At 41.9% G+C, this 23,279-nt stretch overlaps 1 protein-coding gene across 1 annotated transcript in view; it reads left to right on the plus strand.

The window, feature by feature from the left end:
• The window catches only part of MYCT1 (MYC target 1), a 104,680-nt gene extending 95,237 nt beyond the window's left edge, over positions 1–9,443 (plus strand). Inside the window, exon 2 of the mRNA XM_073627831.1 lies at positions 6,332–9,443. Within this exon, the coding sequence (XP_073483932.1) occupies positions 6,332–6,861 (530 nt within the window). The 3' untranslated portion in view covers positions 6,862–9,443. The remainder of the gene's footprint in view (positions 1–6,331) is intronic.
• The last annotated feature ends 13,836 nt before the right edge of the window (positions 9,444–23,279 follow it).

A 23,279-nucleotide genomic window follows, 5' to 3' on the forward strand; every position in this document is an offset into this window, starting at 1 on the left:
CGGCTTTATGTATCGTGGGAGCAAACGCTGTTGCTGTCAAGATAAATAAATCCGCGCTGCAACTGAATGGCGTACCTGCTAAGCAAATGATGGTTAACAATAAAACAAAGTAACATTACAGTATAACAGTAATGCCCTGTACACACGGTCGGACTTTGTTCGGACATTCCGACAACAAAATCCTAGGATATTTTCCGACGGATGTTGGCTCAAACTTGTCTTGCATACACACGGTCACACAAAGTTGTCGGAAAATCCGATCGTTCTGAACGCGGTTACGTAAAACACGTACGTCGGGACTATAAACGGGGCAGTGGCCAATAGCTTTTATCTCTTTATTTATTCTGAGCATGCGTGGCACTTTGTCCGTCGGATTTGTGTACACACGATCGGAATTTCCGACAACGGATTTTGTTGTCGGAAAATTTTATCTCCTGCTCTCCAACTTTGTGTGTCGGAAAATCCGATGGAAAATGTCCGATGGAGCCCACACACGGTCGGAATTTCCGACAACACGATCCGATCGGACATTTTCCATCGGAAAATCCGACCGTGTGTACGGGGCATAAGACTTACCATACCTGCAAAGCAAATACAAAAAAAACATAGTAAAAAATAAAACATTTAACGCAACCTGTTCCTAAAATATATATATGCCGAAGCATGGTGGCATCCTCCTGCAAAATGTAGGAGCAAATCGCTCCTCCACCCACTGCTGCCCCCACGCTTCGGCATAGATGCTGAAGTATGTAACTGTGGTGGTGAAATCACCTCCGACAGCACTGGAGTCACGGCTTTATGTATCATGGGAGCAAACGCTGTTGCTGTCAAGATAAATAAATCCGCTCTGCAGCTGAATGAAGTACCTGAAAACAAAAAAATGGTTAACAATAAAACATAGTAAACAGTAAAGTATAAAAAAATTGCATATCTGAAAAGCAAACATGGTAAAACATAATAACAATAAAACATTGCAGAATAGAATACAGTAAAAAAGAGCAGAACAATAGAGAGAGAGAGAGAGAGAACAATAAAACGACAACAATTTTTGTTTTTTTTATTTTATATTTTTTTGTGTTTTTATTTTTTTTACTTGATGTAAAAAAATGTACTTGTGACTTAAATGCGTAGCAAAAGTCCAGATATTTGAGATGAACAAGATAGTTACCACCGCTCTAGGTGACCGGGTTCAAGCTTCCCGTCCTCCGCTGTGTGGATGATTGTGAGAGCCCCAGGTGCCGGCAATTGCTATTCCAATGGTATGTGTGTGATGGAAAAATCTGGACAGCCGCACTCCGGATTGGAAAAGTGAAAAATAAAATCCTCTTTATTGAAAAAGTAATAACATGATTAAAATCCGTACATGGCTTTGTTGGGATAATGCAGCATAACCGCTAACGCGTTTCACGCTCCCATAGAGCGCTTACTCATAGCTCCTACGGATTTTAATCATGTTATTACTTTTTCAATAAAGAGGATTTTATTTTTTACTTTTCCAATCCGGAGTGCGGCTGTCCAGATTTTTCCATCACACACATACCATTGTGACTTAAATGCGATGGCATCTTTGGAGACCCTGTGTTAGTGTGCCTAGTCTGTGCAGTGCTGTACCCTACGCTAATGCTCAACTAGGGAATGGTAGCGTTCAAAACATTCACCAATGCAAAGACCAGGATTGTCAGGACAGGAGGGACAATAATACCAGGTGTCACGCCTATATCCGCGCTTGCTGCAGACACAACATCTTTTTTGGGGGGCTCGTTGGGTAGGGGTACTCAGGAGGACATACGGAAAATGCCTCTCATGCAGCCGGCTTACTGCATTTGGTTGGGGAAGGTAAGGTGGAGCACCGTCTGGAAACAGAAGGGCTCTGACGATCTCTTCCTGGAATTTAAGGAAGGATCCAGTCCGTCCTGAAGCTCTGTATAGCACATGAGCGTTCAGCAAAGCCAATTGAAATAAATAAACAGACACTTTTTTGTACCAGCTTCTGGCCTTACGGGCAACTAGGTATGGCGCCAACAGCTGGTCGTTGAGGTCCACCCCTCCCATGTTAAGGTTATATTCGTGGACACAGAGGGGTTTCTCCACAACACCAGTCACCATAGGAATTTAGACCGTCGTGTCTGCATGAAGGGAGATAAGAACGAAAACATTCTTATTATCCCTCCACTTCATAGCGAGCAAGTTATTACACTTGAAACAGGCTCTCTCCCCAGCCTAAGACGGAAATCTTCAAGCCGCTGGGGAAAGCCCCGGCGATTAGGTCGCACGGTGCCACATGCTCCAATCTGTTGATCAAAAAGGTGACTAAAAAGTGGCACGCTTGTGTAATAATTGTCCACGTACAAGTGGTACCCCTTTCTTAATAAGGGTGACACCAAGTCCCATACAATCTTGCCAGCACTTCCTATGTAGTCAGGGCAGTTTGTCGGCTCTACGTGACTATCTTTGCCCTCGTAAACCATAAAACTACATTTATAGCCTGTGGCCCTGTCACAGAGCTTATACATCTTGACCCCGTATCTGGCACGCTTGCTGGGAAGGTACTGTTTGAATGACAAGCGGCCAGAAAACTTAATCATGGACTCATCAACACAGACAACTTGATGGGGAGTAAACAAGTCTGCAAAACGTTGGTTGAAATGGTTTACGAGGGGCCGAATTTTGTAGAGCCGATCGTATTCAGGGTCTCCACAAGGACGACAGAGTTCATTGTTGTTGAAGTGCATGAACCGCAAAATCTGCTCATATCGTGCCCTGGCCATGGAGGCAGAGAACACGGGCATATGGTAAATTGGGTCAGTGGACCAATATGACCGCAACTCACTCTTTTTAGTTATGCCCATGTTGAGGGAAAGGCCCAGAAAGATCTTAAATTTGGAAACCGTAATTGATTTCCAATCTCTGGCAAGGGAGGACTGGGGAATAGTGGCAATGTGTTGACCAGCGTACAAATTGCTTTGGTCCACAATAGATCTATAGAGGTCTTAGGTGAAAAACAGCGAATAAAAATCAAGTGACGTAAAATCAACTGTTTCCACCTGAATGCCGGGTTGACCAGTGAATGGGGGAAGTACGGGTGCTGCAGAAGTGGTGGGTTCCCAATTAGGATTGGCGAATGCAGCAGGAAGGGCACTATGGGCATGGCGGGCCTGTGTTCGTCTTCTTGGTGGCAGCGGGACACTACTTGTGCTTGCCACCTCACCAGCTTGAACTGCACTTATGGGACTCGCCACGTCACCAAGTGTTACTGCAGTGCTGGATGTATGACCAGGGTGTACTAGGCCGCTGGTGCTTGTCAGTTCACCAGAAGGAATAGCGGCGCTAGTACTGCTTTGCTCCATACGAGGGACCTACGATTCTTGTACCTCAACAACAGCAGAAGAAGATCGGGGTCTGGTACGCCTGACCTTGGCAGGGACCACAACTTCGTCGTCAGAGCTATCTGTCATGGAGCCGCTGTCCTCTACAGGATCATATTCTGAGCCTGAATCTGACAGATGAGTGACTTCCTCTTCACTATCTGTCATGCTCAGAAACGTGTAGGCCTCTTCACTAGTGTACCTTTGATTTGCCATTTTGGGCTAAATTTAGTGGTACACTAGTGAGACTCACAGGCAAAAATGCTCCTGACTGTTAGCGACTGTATCAAAACGCTACCAACAAAAACTGTTAGCAATCGCAGGGATCAAGCCTGACTCTGCGAAAGCTGCAGTTATGTGTGTTTAGTGTTTTGTAAGTGACAGTGATCGATTGATACTGCACTTGGGTGGGCTGGGCTGGGCTGAGCCGAGGGGCAAAACGCAGGTGCTAGCAGGTATCTGGGCTGATCCCGCTAACACTGCATTTTTGGGAACCCTAAACTGCTGGGGACGCTAGTATAGATCTGATCAGATCATATATTGATCTGTTCAGATACTATACCACTAAGGGAGGTGTATGCTGCGTGGGTGTTAGCGGTACTGGCGCTAACCTGATGCTGCCTGGGGCGACGCAGACCTTATCTGACCCTAAAACTTAACTTATATCACTGCCGGGCGATCAGGGGGTTAAACCTTTATTAGGTAATAAATGGCGGGTGCCCTGAAACTATAAAAAATAAACTAACTAACCAGGGTCACCCGTAACACTTATACGGTGATCACTGGTGAAAGGGTTAACTAGGGGGCAATCAGGGGGTTAAAACCTTTATTAGGTAGTATATGGGGGTCCATGACGCTATAAAAGGCTGACGGCGAACCTATATACTTACCTCCCTAACTAGCGTCCCCTGTGACACTAATACAGCGATCAGAAAAATGATCGCTTAGTGACACTGGCTACGGGGGGTGATCAAGGGGTTAACCTTTATTAGGGGGGGTTAGGGGGGTATCCTAGACCTAAAGGGGCCTACCACTAACTGCCCTAACACTTTTAACTGTCACAAACTGACACCAATGCAATAATCAGAAAAAAAAAAAAAAATTGCTATTGGTGTCACTGTGACAGGGGGTACAGAGGGGTGATCAGGGGGGTGATCGGGGGGTGATGGGGGGTGAAATGTGTGCCTAGAGTGTTCTACTGTTAGTGTAGTGTTTGGTGCATTTACTTGATGTCTTCTCTCCTCTGCGCCAGAACGAAAAGACTGGCTCGAGAAGAGATGACATCACTTCCTCTGCTGCTGTTTACATTTCAGAGGCAGAGGAAGAATGTCACATTCCTTCATTTCAGAGGCAGAGGAAGAATGTCAGCGATCGCGAGTGGGTGGCCACGAATTAATGGCCTCCCCCTCACCTCTGATCGCTCGGGGACAGATGCCGACCGCCTCGAGCACCGGGGTACCCATACGTTACTTTGCCTGCCCGTGCCATTCTGCCGCAGTATATCTGCATGAGGCGGTCGGCAAGTGATTAAAGCCGGTTTTAAATGACTTTTATTCCTTTAAAAATGTCATTTTGTGCAGGGACTGTTCTAAGCACGGGAAACATGCGCCACTTTACAGGCATACTATAGACACCCCCCAGGTATGATATTTAAAGGAATATTTCAAGTTTCTTTCACTTTAAGCATCATTAAAATCACTGCTCCTGAAAAAAACGTCCGTTTTTAAAACTTTTTTGCATTGATACATGTCCCCTGGGGCAGGACTCGGGTCCTCAAACCCTTTTTAGGACAATAACTTGCATATTAGCCTTTAAAATTAGCACTTTTGATTTTGAACGTTCAAGTCTCATAGACTTTAATGGGGTTCTAAAGTTCATGCAAACTTTCGGTCCGTTCATAGATTCTGGTGCGAACCGAACCGGGGGTGTTTGGCTCATTCCTAGTCCCTATTCTACACTAATGTATGTATGAATGACACGGTCTCACTATACTACAGTGAAACTATCCGAGCTGTCCCTACTCTAGCTGTGATGCAAAGCTGAATGATGGTCCTCCTCACTACACTCACACTATCCCTAGACTGACACTAAACTAATATTCTACACCGACAATTAGCAAAATAGCACAGTATAGCACACTAACTAACTAATAGCACTAAACAGAGCCCTGTTCTATCTCTCTCCATGGCAAAATCACACTGAAATTGGCTGCCATTGAAAGAATACTTTTATACTGTGGGGTGGGAATGAGCCATGATTGGATAAAGTCATGATGAGAGTGTCCAATCATGACTCTGACAGTGCTCTGATTGGCTGATGCTTTCACTGCTTCAGCCAATCAGGGCTTGCAATGCACTGTTCAGAGCTGCAATGCATTGTGGTCGGTTTCTGGGGGCTGAACAAACAGTCAAACGTCCCGTTTGACTGTTTGCCGAACGACCGAACAACGAAAGTTCAGACCAAACTTATGCTTGGGCCGAACCGTTCGCCCAGCCCTAATGAGCACATTTCAATAAACTGTACCTCAGGCAGCACTGCCTGCTGTTCCAAAAACTTAAAGGCGGAGCATATATTGTGGAGGAGAGTGGTTTATAGACACTAATGGTGCCATTTATTCCTGGTGGTGGTGTGTGTGTGTGTGTGTGTGTGTGTGTGTGGTGCAGTTGTGAATGGAAGAGGTTCTCTAACTCATTCTCATTGAAACATGTAGTCCTCTTGTGTCTTTGACCAGGTTTTTTTTTTAGTCAGTTCCTAATTATACTGGAAAAATTAAATGGCATGACAGCACTCTACTGCAGTGATACCAGAAAAAAAATAATGTAAGGTTTTAGTAAGGTTTCTTTCCCTGTGAAAAGTCACAATACCAAATGACTAAAAGGAAACTTTCTTTTTAATTATTTTTTTAATAAATGTTTTATTTTATTTTCAAATGCATTTCTAATCCAAACTTGTTTTTTTCATTGTAGATGGTTTGGTATTATCGTTTACCGTTTCTGTTGTCATTGGATTGATAATTGGTGGTATAATATGGCTACTAGTGACATGCATGTCCCGTCGTCGAGCCAGTGCAGCTATATCCCCAAGAACTACAAATTCAACTAGTCGCCGTCCTAGAACCTCATCTCAAAACCAAGCCTTAAATAGACCTGGGTTTTACCGCAACAGTGGCTGTGAACGCAGGAGCAACCTTAGTTTGGCTAGTCTGACTTTTCAAAGACAGACATCACAAGAGCAAAATGACCAATTTAATCGGAAACCTAGCTTCAGAGCATCCACATTCCATCCATTCCTGCAGTCACCTCCACTACCAGTTGAAGCCGAAAGTCAAATGGTTACACTTCCCAGATCCAACAGCACATCACCAACACTTAACAATTCTAGTAATCTTGGCCGTCCTGAATTCCATTGGTCAAACAACAGCTTGCGTCTCGGCCACTCCACTCATACTCCACCACCTGCCTATGAAAGCATTATAAAGGCTTTCCCAGATTCTTGAAAATAATGTCTGAATTGTTGGATTGAACAGCTGAATATCCAGTGGATATTGCAACACTGATGGAGCATACAAAAGGGTGCCATTTGACTACTTTGGTGCTTTCTTAAAGAAGAACTCCAGTTTAAATGATGATCTGACAATAGCTGCATTGAGGGAGCTATTCATTTTCTAATTATAATTGTGTATCCAGTCTTTTGATTTCCAGGCACTAGGACAAGGGGAAACTTCTAAGGGTCAATAACTTCTAAAATCATGACAGTTTAATAAAGGGTAATATCCTTAGCCTGTGTTCATTTCATATAGACCGTCCTGTACAGGGGAAGCTTCCATTTTTTTTTTCATCTAAATATGATTAGTATTCCAAGTAAACAAAGGAAAATTACTTCTTTAGACCTCTGGGTCTTTGTGCTTGAATTAGAGTTGTTGTCAAAATTTTATTTTTTATAGCAATTATTCAGTGTATACTTACTATGTCAAATATACACTGATATGCTAGATTCTACTACTGCTCCTGCATATTGTATTAGCTAAATTTTTCTTATGTTTGTGTGGTAATGAATGCTTTTCTGCTACTTTTTTTGGTTAAATGAAAAGCATATATATGCTAAGTGTCCATCATTTGAATTTAAAGTGTATGTAAAGTAAAAACTTTGTTTTCATTTTGGATAGAGTAGGGGAGGATTGGTACCCCTGGCAAGTTTTTATTGCTGTTAATGCCCCAGCTAGGTAGATTTGTACTCTCTATTTGTTGTGGTGACCATTGCCACTGGGACAGAAAGTAATGGTAAAAACAAAATGTTATAGTTGTCACCAGAATAAAGGGTTAAAGTGGTTGTAATCCTCAGACATGAAATATGAACAAAGCATATCCCTCTATAGAGTGTACTTGCCTGCATTAAGAGCATGTCATTTTTGTCTGCTGTTTCGTTCCTCTGCTATCAGCTTGAATCACTTCTGACAAGTTTTTCTGACACCAAGAGAAAAATGGTGACAGGAAGAGGGATTTCCAGCTCATTGACAGCCTCAGCTCTGTTTCTGTGTGCTCTGTAAAAGTGGGTTGTCTCTTCCCTCCAATCAGCTCTCAGAGCTCTCCTCACTGAGCTCTGTAGAGTGTAATTTCAGCTCTCTGTCCCTTTTTTTCTGACAGCTCTGACAAGCTTTATACATTCTACACTTTGAACGCATATTAGTGGTGGCTGGTGTTTTTTGGTTTGGGGGGCGTCAAACACCCCCCCCGCCTGCTCGCTGTCTGCCGGTCGGTCTGGCATTTACCCCATTTATGCAGGTGGTGCGCAGCGGGCAACAGCTTCGGGCATCGGCAGCGGCTCCTATGTCTTTTCCTCCATCACGGCAGCCATGAGTCTCCTCCCCTCCTCCTAGATGTCCAATAGGATCATCTGTCCTTTCAGCCAATTGGGTGGCGGGTCTCAAAACCGGGTCCCTGATTGGCCAGGAGGAGGATCAGTGTTAGAATAGCGAATATTCATTGGCTACTGTAACACACCTGAGTGGGCTCCATTCGCATTCTCTCCACCCTATTTTGAAGCCTATTAGAGCCTCTGGCTCTAATTAGGTGCTTCAAAAGAACACCCGACCCCCATTGCAATCCATGCAACTGGCATGGATAGGGGGGCGGCCATAAATAGGGGGGGCAGCGCCCATGCGCCCTTAATGAAGGGGCCACCCTGATGGATATAAAGAAGAGAAGATCTGAGCTAAACAGGTGCAACTTATATAGGAGGATATGTTTAATCTCTGTGTATCACCTTTGGACAATCTCTTCACTGGTTTTATGTAAGGGCTTACAACCACTTTAAGGTAAATGTTACAAATCTGTATTCTAAGAAGAGACTTCTTACTTCGGAGAGATTTACTCTCACTTCTTCTCGTGTCCCTGGCACAGAAATTGAAGGGAAACCTCCCCAATGATATACAGCCTGCAAAAAATATTCTGACAAAGTTTTAACCCTTCCCTACATTATATTTAAAAAGAATAAACATTTTGTCTAGAAGTGCACTATAATGAAGCTTAGGCTTAATACAGACATAGGCAATTCAGTATGAGATTATGAGAAAAAAAATATATAACCTGAGGTTATTATTACCACAAATGCATGTAAAAATAATCAGTAGATCAGAATTCTAAGCATTTAAAGCATATAAGCAAATGTTCACATTTTCCATAATGAAACGTGTTGTCACCTACTCTCTTAGCCAGCAGGGCTGGCAATTCTGCAAAAGGGCCAATGGAAGGTGTGGGATGTGGAAGACAGTGGGATCTACTTTGTCTGTTACAGAAAAAGTCAAGATTTTTATATACTTTAACCTGCCTGTATCTTTTGATGTACTAGGTTGTAATGGCAACGTGGAGCAATTTATCTTCAAAGTTCACAGCAGAATCAGAAGAAATTCTCTCAGCAACTCAGTTCTCCTAGCTCCCCCGTCCAACAGTGATTCAGCAGCCTGAACTTTATAATCTAAAATGTGATCACTGAGCAAAGAAAACTCTTCCATGTTTCTTTTAGGAAATGGTTTTAATTAAGTTTGGAAATAAATAATATTGTGTCCTTTCCAAAATATAACTGTGCTAAACAATTTGCTCAAGCAAACTACTAATTTGTTGCATACAGTCACTATAATATGCCTATGAGCAGGCCCAGACAAGGGGTGGGCAGGAGGGGAAGTTGCCCTGGGGAGATTTGGGGGGAGGAGATTTGTGCTGGGTGGGGGAATTTTGGGGGGTGGCAGGGGGAATGTATTGTTCTACAAGGGAAAATTTGGGGGGATTTGTTTTGGGAGGGGGGATGGGATATTTGTGCTAGAAGTGGGAATTTGGGGGGTTGGTGCTAGAAGAGGTGATATGGTGGAGGGGAGAGGGGATTTGTGCTAGGAGGGGAATATTTTTTGGGGGGGTATTTATGTTAGTAGGGATGATTGGGGGTATTTGTACTAGGAGGGTGGATGAGGGGAATTTGTGCTGGGGGGGGGGATTTGGAGTGGGGGGAAAGGATGTGTACTGGGAGGGCAAATTAGTGGCGTAGAGGATTTGTGCTAAGGGTAATGATTTATTGAGGGGTCGTTTTGTGCAGCAGGGATTTGCAGAGAGAGAGGAATTGAGCTGGGGGGGCAAAGATTTGTGTTGGGAGGGGGGATTTTAGCAAGGGGGTGGATATGTCCTGGGAGGAGGAGGAATGTATGCTTAGGGGGAAAGCATGCAGATTAGAGCTCAATTAATTTTTGGAGGGTGTTTGCTGACATATAATACTCATACATCTTGGGGAGGGGTGCAGTTTGGCATGTTTGCCCTGGGCTCTAGATGACCTTGTCTAGAATTGCCTCTGAGGCTAACTGAAAAGATCAGTGCAAAGAAAACTGGGACAAAAGTGAGGTAGAGGCTCTGAGCAACCATCCAAGTTTAATGTTTGTTTAAAGCGGAGTTCCACCCAAAAGTGGAACTTCTGCTCGTTGTACTCCCCTCCGGTGCCACAATTGGCACCTTTCGGGGGGGAGGGGGAACAGGATACTTGTCTTTCACGGGTATCCTGTTCCACTTCCGGGAGCCTCAGCTGCGGGTATTGACAACACCACCCGGGCTCCCTCCTCCTTCCCCGGCCACTAGGCCAGTAGAAGAGAGGAGTGGAGCCTCGTGCATGAGCAGTAAGGTTCCCGGTGTGAAGCCTTAAGGCTTCACTGCCAGGTTCCCTTACTCGCAATGGAGGCGGCATGCACCCGACAGCTGATGGAAACATCAGCTGTGGTGCCGACATCGATGGACTCCAGGACAGGTAAATGTCCAATTATTAAAAGTCAGCAGCTGCAGTATGTGCAGCTGCTGGCTTTTAATTTTTGCAGCGGTGGGCAGACCTCCGCTTTAAGGGATCTGGTTGGTTGTTTAAAGCAACTGATCACATTTTACGCTAGTTCTTGCACTCAATTCTTGCAACTTGCATTTGTCCCAGAGACTTAAACAGGGTATACATGCACTAAATTTGGCCGGCTCAGCAGGAACCGGTTGACTTTCGATGTGAGTGTTCCCCAATCTGTTCAACGGAAGCTAGTCTAACGACTGGCTTCTATTGAATGGTCTTGCAACAAAACCAGCATACGATCAGCTGCTGCAGTCCCTGCTGTCAGAATACAATAATACTGCGGGAGAGATCCCTGCATCCACATCGCTTCTGTGGAAGCAGGGATCTGTGAGTTTATACCTAGCTTTAGGGCTGGTTCGCGCCCTAATGCGGGCTTTTGTGCATTTTTGCACGTTCTTGCATGCTTTGTTTATGACAACCCATTCATTTCAATAGGCTGGCAAATGCATAGGAACGCGCAAAAAAGTATGGCAGGCATAATTTTGCACCAAACCAATGCAACCATGCACCAAACCACATGGCACTGCTGTACCCTGCGGTTTGGTGGATGCAAATGTGCCATATTTGTTAGATGCATTTGGGTTGCCATTAACAATTAAGGGCACACATGTGCACCTAACAAGGGCAGTGTGTTCCCATGGGGTGCAGGAAACAATCACAGAAACTTATAAAAAAGAAATAACCGCGCTAAATATAAGTGAAACACGTGAAGCAATCTCAAAGACTTCCGTGAGGAAGCACATATATAAATACAAAAATGTTGAAAAATATTAAAAATTAAATTATGAAAAGTACATGGGTCAACACATGTATGTATGAATCAAACATGAGTGTCCATATGTAATATTTACGAATAAAAATAAGTGTCCATATATAGTAACAGAAAATAAAAATGTGAAGTGATGATCTGAAAACAGTCCAAGAAAGACCCCTTGGGTGAATCCAACCAGAGTCAATGGTGTAAAAAATATGAGTGACAACCCATACAGTATCCGCAAATACCCAATAATTGCGTTTACCGCAAAGCGAACACCAGCCTGTATCCCGTCTTGGTGTGGAGAATCCAGATGGTGCTCTTAGACTGTATACATCGTAGCTGAAAGAATGTAATGAGGACACCAAACTTCCATCTCATGGACATGTAAATAAAAGGAAACTGGCCATAGTGTAATACTGCCAAACTAATTAAAGTTTAGAAAAGGTAGAAAACTTACACTAGTGCATAAAGATACAGCAGGAAAAAAAAGGGAACTTAGAGTGAACACTAGCAAACTCAGTAGTGAAGATGAGACCCCACACTCCGTGCAAATATTGCGCTTACCACAAGGCAAGCCAACAACAGCTTGTGTTCAGTATTGGTTAACCACACCACACTACGTGATCCACCACCAGGCAAATAATGCGCTTACCGCAAGGCAAGCCAACCACAGCTTATGTTCAATAGCAGTATGAGAGATCCAATGGCGTTCTGGACTGCTTGCGGCAGGAACCGGGGGATACAGCAGAGACTCCAAAATGACATCTCACAAGCATGTAAATAAAAAGGAACTGGCCATAGTGTAATACTGATAAAAACGATTTAATAGATAAAGGTAGAAAACTCACATGAGTATGTAAAAATACAGCAAACAGCCGGCCGGCATAGCGAGCACCCGTTCACACTGAAAATGGCGATGACGTCAGAGCGTCAACCTCCCGACGTACGTTTCACCACAAATGGCGTCATCTGGGGAGTCAACAACAGAGTACAGAGCTTCCGTAGCTGTAAACCAACATCACGATAAGGGACATCAAAGTGGAAACATCAGGAAGTAAGGTAGGGTGGGTACTCTTACCAGATGACATGGACTCCACTGTCGTACGACATGGAGTCAATGGTGCATGGAGCCAAACTTAGGCTGAAAAACGATATCCGGAACGGTAGAACCTCTGTCTCACTTCTCGACCTCTCTGGTGGAATGAAGCAACATCAGGAAGGACCGCCAACTGGATATCAGCCAATAGACCTCAAGGATGTATTCCAAGGAGAAGCCGGGAACAAGCTTGATCCAGACCCCGTGATGGAAGTAGGCTACTGGAAAGCAGTGTCTCCTCTGCCACCAAATCCTGCAATGTCTCCTCTCTACGTCCTTCCAAATGGAAAGAGGACAAAGGGATTTCCATTTGGAAGGACGTAGAGAGGAGACATTGCAGGATTTGGTGGCAGAGGAGACACTGCTTTCCAGTAGCCCACTTCCATCACAGGGTCTGGATCAAGCTTGTTCCCAGCTTCTCCTTGGAATACATCCTTGAGGTCTATTGGCTGATATCCAGTTGGTGGTCCTTCCTGATGTTGCTTCATTCCACCAGAGAGGTCGAGAAGTGAGAGAGAGGTTCTACCGTTCCGGATATCGTTTTTGAGCCTAAGTTTGGCTCCATGCACCATTGACTCCATGTCGTACGACAGTGGAGTCCACGTCATCTGGTAAGAGTACCCACCCTACCTTACTTCCTGATGTTTCCACTTTGATGTCCCTTATCGTGATGTTAGTTTACAGCTACGGAAGCTCTGTACTCTGTTGCTGACTCACAGTCTCAGATCCACACCGTGCACCATTGACTCTAATTTTCAGTCTCACATTATTCTTATTGGTTTATACTAGTTCCTCTTATTAATCTGAGTTTGGGATTATTTATTTATCATAAGTGGACACTTCACACTGTGTTTGTTTATTTCACTGCATTCATGTTGGTTGAGTATATGCTTTACTGTTCAGTACAGCATTTCCCACTCAATTGTTTTACCACATAATATTTTTTAGCGCTGCATTTTTTCCCACTTGTATTTATATATGTACTTCCTCACGGAAGTCTTTGAGATTGCTTCACGTGTTTCACTTATATTTAGCGCGGTTATTTCTTTTTTATTCGTTATTTTAGTGCACATCTCACAGTTTAACTGCTGCTTTTTGGGGGGATATTTTCTATAGGTAGCGCAGTATTTTATTATTTTTTTTGTATAATCACAGAAACTTACCTTTCCATTTTGCATTCAGCGTCAGGCAGAACATAGCAGATAAAACCCACAACCCTTTGGACTTGTAAAATTTAAGGACACATCATACATTTTCAGAGTAATAATCCCTTGAGTGTCTGAAATTTAAGTAGAATTATCTTTTACATACAGTAGACCTAACTGTCAAGACGTTGTGTACAAGGAACAGAGTTTAAAGTGACACTAACTTATTTTCTCCAAAAATAAGCCATACATATCCACTACTTAAAGGCCCAGTAATATTTTCTTTTTTTTTTTTTCTGCCATGTACCTCCTTGTAACATTTTCTATAAGCTCCTCAACTCCTTCTTTTCTCATTCACGTCTGTTTATTTGTAACAAGCAGTGCACATTAGCTGCAGCCATGTGCACTGCTCTAGGCACATTGCAAATCCATAATCTCTAGTCCATCTTGGGAGCAAGCAAAAGAGGGTGGCTACATTTCTACATACAATGGGACCATGTATGAGTGTAGAATGAATGTAGCCACCCTCTAATGCCCTGTACACATGGTTGGATTTTCCGACGGAAAATGTGTGATAGGACCTTGTTGTCGGAAATTCCGACCGTGTGTAGGCTCCATCACACATTTTCTATCGGAATTTCTGACACACAAAGTTTGAGAGCAGGCTATAAAATTTTCCGACAACAAAATCCGTTGTCGGAAATTCCGATCGTGTGTACACAAATCCGACGCACAAAGTGCCACGCATGCTCAGAATAAATTAAGAGACGAAAGCTATTGGCTACTGCCCCGTTTATAGTCCCGACATACGTGTTTTACATCACCACGTTCAGAACGATCAGATTTTCCGACAACTTTGTGCGACCGTGTGTATGCAAGACAAGTTTGAGCCAACATCCATCGGAAAGAATCCATGGATTTTGTTGTCGGAATGTCCGATCAATGTACGACCGTGTGTATAGGGCATAACAGAAAGTCAGATCACAGCAGCAAAAAAAGAGGAATTTTGTGTTTCAGAGGAGATGGAGAGCAATAGAAGATTGTATTCCTAAATTAAGAATACATACTTGAATAGATTTATTAAACCAGAGTTTAGTGTCACTTTAACAGTCTTGGGCTTCTGTTTTTAGCCATTCTTTGCCAGGTTAGTCAGGGTCCAAATCTGGCTGGCCGTGTTAACATTAAGCTGAGAAATCATGTTTGAGTGAAGAATCGAGACCAACCTTTCTCAACCCTTTTACTGCAGAGGAACTCTAAAAAAAAATTTCTGGTCCCAGAGACCCCCTGGAAAGATCAATCCATTGTGGTTCATTGGAAAAATGCTCCTTACATCGATGGTGGGGTGGTAAGTGGGAAGAATACCCCCCCCTTTACAGGGTTGGTCAAAATTACACATTTGCAGTCATGCCTCTGACTCTGCCAAGTGATGTTGGACCCAGAACCATGCAGGCATTAACAGACTGGAGGTCAGTTAGCCACAGCTCAAAGAACTGCTAGCCATTCTTGTGGGAACTCTAGGGTTCCATAGAATCCTGGTTGAGAATGGTTGATCTTGACAGTGCACTGTTAAACCAATGATGCTATCCCTGATACGTTCCACAGACAGCCTAGTTCCATTGTGCTTTTTCTTTGTATTTCGGACACTGCATGGACATCCTTTGGACTTCTCTAAAACCCACCCTACTCTGTAGATTTCCCAGCCCCCTGTGCTATTAGCCAGTGATTGGTACAGTGGCACCCACATGCAGTATGATGTAAAAGTTTGTACAGCAGTGCTGGGCTAGCACCTTAGAAATGTGGATATACTACAGTTTGTGATTTTTAACATAGCTATTTTTTTGGATTTAGTATATTTGCTAATTCATTTTAATTGTTGCCTGGTGTTCCTCTATAGTGGTCTCTTGCTTTGATAAATGCGTTGAATTTTATACCACATGCTGTTCTTTCTAAAGAAGAAAATAGATGATAACAAACTTTTGATTACAGTTATATATTTTATAGAAGTTGTTTTCATATATACAAACATTCTGTCTACTTTTATATGTTAAAATTTTGATATACTGAATACGTTTTCAGCTATATAAATGATCAAACCAAAAACAAGTACAACATTTTGGGTGACATGTTATAAAATGTATGTCAATTTTATATGTAATGCCATAATTATAGTGGAAATTTGTGGACAAAAAAAAAAAAGAATGACAAATACTCTTAAAAAATAAGTGTATATTTTTTGTTATGTTAATGTATAAGAGTAATGGAAATGTATTTTGTTTTGTAAACATATGGATGAGAAATAAAATGCTTTTCTAAATTTTCCTGTGACTATTGGAATCGAAGTTGTTTGAGACAGCTTTTCCTTTGGGCAGTTTTATAAATAAGACATAATTTATTTGATATAATAATTATTCTGATGCTAATGGAAGGATAAATGTACTTCTTTGGAACACACCAATCTAACAATTTAACAAATTTTACTCTGCAGGTTTTTTTTTTTTTGCGCAACAGGAATATCAACCTTAGTTTGATTGCAATTTTTGAACCATGGGCTTTTTTTGGGAAAAGCAAAGAAAACATGCTCTATTCTCAGTTATGACTTCACCCTCTTTTTTGGCACAAGCACAACTCTAGAAAGGTGTGCAATTAAAAATATTATATAGATAAATTACTATTCACTTTTTTTAATAATGATTTACTTGTGATTTGCTGATGTTTAACTATTGACTACTGCATAACCAGCCCTACCAGAATGTTTTTTAATGCATTCTTTATTTTTCAAAGAAATTGGGTTGTACACAACAAAAATATACAAATACAATACATAAAAGGTTGAAGTAAGGCCAGATTCACATTATATGCGGCCGCAGTTCACAGCATGGGGCCCGGTGTGTCCCTGTTCACCGTTTCAGGTGCAATTCAGGTCCAAATTTTTACCTGAATTCACACCTGGACCAGACTTAAAGATGCACAGGACCCTTCTGGAATCTGGACCTGTGAACCGGCTCCATTAAAAGCCAGTCATACTCGCCTGTCATGCGAATTCCGCATCCAATTCACATATATGTGAACCCAGCCTTAGACTGCAATGGAGTCTGGACCTTCACAATAAAAACATATTATACAAGTAATAGAGGCAAATTATTTATGATGATGTAATGCGTGCAGGTTGCAGTAGGCCTCCAGATGTACATAGCAGTAATAATGTTATCCTTATATGTACTGAAAATGCATATGCAGCTATACACTCAAATCCAACATTTAGAAAATAAGGGGCAAAAGAGAGAGGATGGAGGGGGGGGGGGGGGTGAGCTCAGCCCCAAACATTGTAAGGATCAGTGTTTCAACAGGGTTATATCAACTGAGCCATAGGGGTGGGGCTAATCCTTCTATTAAATGGGAAAGAAGAAAGAGAAACTGACAGTGGAGGGGGGGACTTCTAGGTGGAAAGACCCTCTCCCTATATCAGGAGGAGGATCAATATTAGGAAGAACATAGTTATATACAGGCTTCACTCTGCTTCTGTCATAATGGGGAGTTACTCGGTGGGTGACAATCCTCACTCAGAAAACTCCAACCAAAAATACCAAGTGTTCCTCAATTTTTTCATTTGAACCCTCAATTTGAACCCTTGATTGAGCTTGTAAAATCTTCCATCATCTCGGCGCAGCTATTACTTAAGTAGGTGGATATTTTAAGTAACAGACAGCATGGATTCATGAAAGAAAGAAGTTGTCAAACAAACCTGATTTCTTTTTATGTGGAGGTAAGTAAAACCTTGGACAGAGGGGTGGCTGTGGACGTGGTATACTTGCATTTTGCAAAAGCGTTTGATGAGTTCCTCACACACAGCCAATGTGTAAGGTGAAGTCTACAGGCTTAGAAAAATCAATTAGTAAATGGATAAAAAACTGGCTAAAAGACCGAATTCAGAGAGTAGTAGTTAAAGATTCATACTTTGAATGGTCTAAGGTTATCAGTGGTGTACCCCAAGGTTCAGTGTTGGTACCCTTATTTTTTAATATTGTTATAAATGATACAGAGTCTGGGATTAAAAGTAATTAATGGGATTAAAGGTACTATTTCAGTCTTTGCAGATGACACCAAGCTATGCAGTGGAATAACATTCTTACAGGATGTCTCCAACTTACAAGCTGACCTCAATGCACTGTTTAATTGGGCAACTATGTGGCAGATGAGGTTTAACATTGAAAAATATAAAGTTATGCAGTTGGGGGCTAAGAATATGCATGCATCTTACATAGTAGGAGGAGTACAACTTGGGGAATGAATGGTGGAGAACGATCTGGGTGTTTTGGTAGATCATAGGCTTAATAAAAGCATGCAATACCAAGCTGCAGTTTCCAAAACGAGCAAACGAGCAAAGTCCTTTCTTGTGTTAAAGTGTTTGTTACCCCAGCATTTCATATTCCTGATATGTGCCTACGGTACCATGTACTTGTAGGAAAAAGTATCATGTTCTGTTTGTATTGATTTTATTAGTTGAACTAGATGCATAATGACTGACCTTTTATAGCATATTTTGGGGGACTGAGTTATGATGCAGGAAGAAGTACACTGGGTCTTTAGGTACAGATCGGTCAGTAAATTTCTGAATGATTCGATACACATCAGTGCAAAATGTCTGGAATGCAGGGCATGACCAGAAGATATGAAGTAGATCACCTGTCCTGGCGTTACATCTCCAGCAGATACTGAGGGGTAAATAGATTGCAAAGATTGAATAGTATGACACCAGCACATCACAAGTTTGTAACTAGATTCTTAGGCTACTTTCACACTGAAGGTGTTCTTCAGGCGTTTTAGAGCTAAAAATAGCGTCTGTAAAGCGCCTGAAAACCACCTCCCATGCCAACCCAGTGCGAAAGCCTAAGTGCTTTCACACTGGGGAGGTGCGCTTGCGGGATGTTACAAAAAGTCCTGCAAGCAGCGTCTTTGGGGCAATTTGGGAGTGCTGTATACAGCGCTCCTAAACTGGCCCTGCACATGGGAATGCATGGGCAGTGCTTTCCGAAGCGCCTGAAAATCCCTTTGGAAGCGCAGCAACACGGGCAGTTTTAACCCTTTCTTTAGCCACTAGCGGGGGTTGAAAGCGCCCTGCTAGCGGCCGAAAAGCGCCGCTAAAACAACTGTAAAGCGTTGAAATGAGTGGCACTTTACACTTCTGCGGAGTGGCTACAGTGTGAAAGTAGCCTAAGGGAAATATTTTTTATCAATGAAACCTTTTGCAGCCAAATTGGGATGACACCTACTTTATATTTGTTATAGCGATGATGAAGGAGAACCATTAGAATACGTCCGGCGCGCTTACGGGCGACTGCAGATGCCCATAAGCACCTAGTGGACTGCGTGCACTAGGAGCGCGTCCCTAGTGCCAATTGGCGCCAGACAGCCTATTTAAAGGGTGCTCTGACCCCTGATCAATGCTGACTGGTCTTCAGCTGTTCCCTGATACCCTGAATCCTGATGTTATCCTGCTTGATACCCGTTGTTGAACTTGGCTTTCCTTAACCCTGCTTCTTGACTCTGTTATATTCCTGATTAATGGTTCCTGATCCCGGCTTCCCATTTGACCTTGCTTCTGCCTAATGCCTTGGTACCTTGCTGCCCGCCTGCTACCGAACCCGGCTATCCTAGTGACTTTGCTCCTGTTCCCTGCTTGGCTTAACACTGCCATCCAAGTGTCTGCAACTACGGTCCTGTGACCAGCTGCGACTTCCTACTGCAAGCCTGCCAGAAACTCTACATCCCCTGACATCCCAGTTCCGCAGTCCAAGCAGAGTGCCTCTTCAAGCTCAGCTGACCCATGGTGCATGGCTGCCCTTCCTAATCTGATGGTTCTCCTGCCTTCCCAAGGTTGCATCCTACGCTACAAGTTTCCGGGTCTACACCTGCAGGCACTCGTGTTCCTCCTGTCCCTCGGATCCCTCTGTTTCACTCTCAGCGGGATCTGGGCTGGAGACACAAGAGAGGCCGACCTCGTCATTTCAGTCTCCCTTCAGGTACTTGAAAGATGAGATGAGAATACCGTGTTATAAATGGACAGCACATTGAAATAACGTCCAAAAAAGTGTTAAAAGTGAAAATATATAGATATATCAATATATATCTATATATTTTATATATATATATATATATATATATATATATATCTATCTATCTATCTATATACAGATATATATATATAAATATATATATAAATATCTATCTATCTATCTATCTATCTATCTATCTATCTATCTATCTATCTATCTATCTATCTATCTATCTATCTATCTATCTATATATATATATATATATCTCTAGATCTAGATCTATAAATATAGATCTATATATATATATATATATATACAGTCAGGTCCATAAATATTGGGACATCGACACAATTCTACTCTTTTTGGCTCTGTACACCACCACAATGGATTTGACATGAAACAAATAAAATGTGTTTTAACTGCAGACTTTCAGATTTATTTGAGGGTATTTACATCCAAATCAGGTGAACGGTGAATGAATTACAACAGTTTGTGTGCCTCCCACTTTTTAAGGGACAAAAGTAATGGGACAGATTAACAATCATCCATCAAACTTTCACTTTTTAATACTTGGTTGCAAATCCTTTGCAGTCAATTACAGCCTGAAGTCTGGAATGCATAGACATCACCAGACGCTGGGTGTCATCCCTGGTGATGTACTGCCAGGCCTCTACTGCAACTGTCTTCAGTTCCTGCTTGTTCTTGAGGCATTTTCCCTTCAGTTTTGTCTTCAGCAAGTGAAATGCATGCTCAATCGGATTCAGGTCAGGTCATTGACTTGGCCATTGCATAACATTCCACTTCTTTCCCTTAAAAAACTCTTTGGTTGCTTTCGCAGTATGCTTTGGGTCATTGACCATCTGCACTGTGAAGTGCTGTTCAATGAGTTCTGAAGCAATTTGCTGAATATGAGCAGATAATATTGCTTGAAACACTTCAGAGTTCATCCTGCTGCTTTTGTGAGCAGTCACATCATCAATAAATACAAGAGAACCAGTTCCATTGGCAGTCATACATGCCCACGCCATGACACTACCACCACCATGCTTCACTGATGAGGTGGTATGCTTTGGATCATGAGCAGTTCCTTTCCTTCTCCATGCTCTTCTCTTCCCATCACTCTGGTACAAGTTGATCTTGCCTCATCTGTTCATAGGATGTTGTTCCAGAACTCCAATTGTTTTTTTAGATGTTGTTTGGCAAACTCTAATCTGGCCTTCCTGTTTTTGAGGCTCACCAATGGTTTACATCTTGTGGTGAACCCTCTGTATTCACTCTGGTGAAGTCTTCTCTTGATTGTTGACTTTGACACACATACACCTACCTCCTGGAGAGTGTTCTTGATCTGGCCAACTGTTGTGAAGCGTGTTTTCTTCACCAGGGAAATAATTCTTCTTTCATCCACCACAGTTGTTTTCCGTGGTCTTCCGGGTCTTTTGGTGTTGCTGAGCTCACTGGTGCGCTCTTTATTTTTAAAGATGTTCCAAACAGTTGATTTGGCCACACCTAATGATTTTGCTATCAATCTGATGGGTTTGTTTTGTTTTTTCAGCCTAATGATGGCTTGCTTCACTGATAGTGACAGCTCTTTGGATCTCATATTGAGAGTTGACAGCAACAGATTCCAAATGCAAATAGCACACTTGAAATGAACTCTGGACCTTTTATCTGCTCCTTGTAAATGGGATAATGAGGGAATAACACACACCTGGCCATGGAACAGCTGAGCAGCCAATTGTCCCATTACTTTTGGTCCCTTAAAAAGTGGGAGGCACATCTACAAACTGTTGTAATTCCTACATCGTTCACCTGATTTGGATGTAGATACCCTCAAATTAAAGCTGAAAGTCTGCAGTTAAAGCATATCTTGTTCGTTTCAGTTCAAATCATTTGTGGTGGTGTATAGAACCAAAAAGATTAGAATTGTGTTGATGTCCCAATATTTATGGACCTGACTGTATATATATCTATATATCTATATCTATATCTATATAGATATAGATATATCTATATCTATCTATATAGATATATCTATATATAGATATCTATATATAGATATCTATATCTATATATAGTATAGTATCTCATAAAAATGAGTATACCCCTTACATTTTTGCAAATATTTTATTATATCTTCTTATGTGAAAACACTGAAGAAATGACACTTTGCTACAATGTAAAGTAGTCAGTATACAGCTTGTATAACAGTGTAAATTTGTTGTCCCCTCAAAATAATTCAACACACAGCCATTAATGTCCCAAAGACAACCTCTGGATATGACGCTGAGCACGTGCACTCAACTGCTTTGGTTGACCATGGCGAGGCCTGTTCTGAGTGGAACCTCTCCTGTTAAACCGCTGTATGATCTTGACCACCATGCTTCAGCTCAGTTTCAGGGTCTTGGTAATCTTCTTATAGCCTAGGCCATCTTTATGTAGAGCAACAATTCTTTTTTTCAGATCCTCAGAGAGTTCTTTGCCATGAGGTGCCATGTTAAAGTTCCAGTGACCAGTATGAGAGAGTGAGAGCGATAACACCAAATTTAACACACCTGCTCCCCATTCACACCTGAGACCTTGTAACACTAATGAGTCACATGACACCGAGGAGGGAAAATGGCTAACTGGGCCCAATTTGCACATTTTCACTCAGGGGTGTACTCACTTTTGTTGCCAACGGTTTAGACATTAATGGCTGTGTGTTGAGTTATTTTGAGGGGACAGCAAATTTACACTGTTATACAAACTGTATACCCACTACTTTACATTCTAGCAAAGTGTCATTTCTTCAGTGTTGTCACATGAAAAGATATAATAAAATATTCACAAAAATGTGAGGGGTGTACTCACTTTTGTGAGATACTATATATTTATATATATATATATATATATATATATATATATATATATATATATATATATTACAGGATCCTATATGTGTGGTGAAAATACCTGCATTTTTATAAACACAAAAAGAGCACTTCAGTGACTTCTTTCTCAACAAAAAAAAATGTATGTTATTAAACAATATATTAATTGTAATTCTAAGTTGGTGGTTTATGTAATTCAGTGTAGTGCCTGTAATTTGCAATATGTTGGGTGTACCATATGCCCGTTGAGCGTTAGCATCTTGGAACATGTTAATGACACTTCTAATATAAATGTTAAAACATTTTTCAAATGTGTCTAAACATTTCTGAGAAGTACACCGTGGTAATCTTGACACTTTTTCTTTTCTTGGTGCTAAACAGGTTAAAAAACCCCTAAGAGGAGGAGATACTCATCATATTTTGCTTAAACATGAGGTGTGGTAGATTCATACCCTCAATACTAAAAAAATAATATAGCTTGAACGATGGACATAACTCGTTTTTTTAACATGAATCTCGTATTGCAAGTTATTTACTGTCTTGTTATACTGGTTAGAATAATATGGAAGACATGTTTTAAGTGTCCATGCTATACTCTCACATGTTTGCTGGGTTTCCTTTTTTCTCC

This window comes from Aquarana catesbeiana, linkage group LG04 (genome assembly GCF_042186555.1).
Source record: "Aquarana catesbeiana isolate 2022-GZ linkage group LG04, ASM4218655v1, whole genome shotgun sequence".
In the NCBI taxonomy this organism is placed as follows: Eukaryota; Metazoa; Chordata; class Amphibia; order Anura; family Ranidae; genus Aquarana; species Aquarana catesbeiana.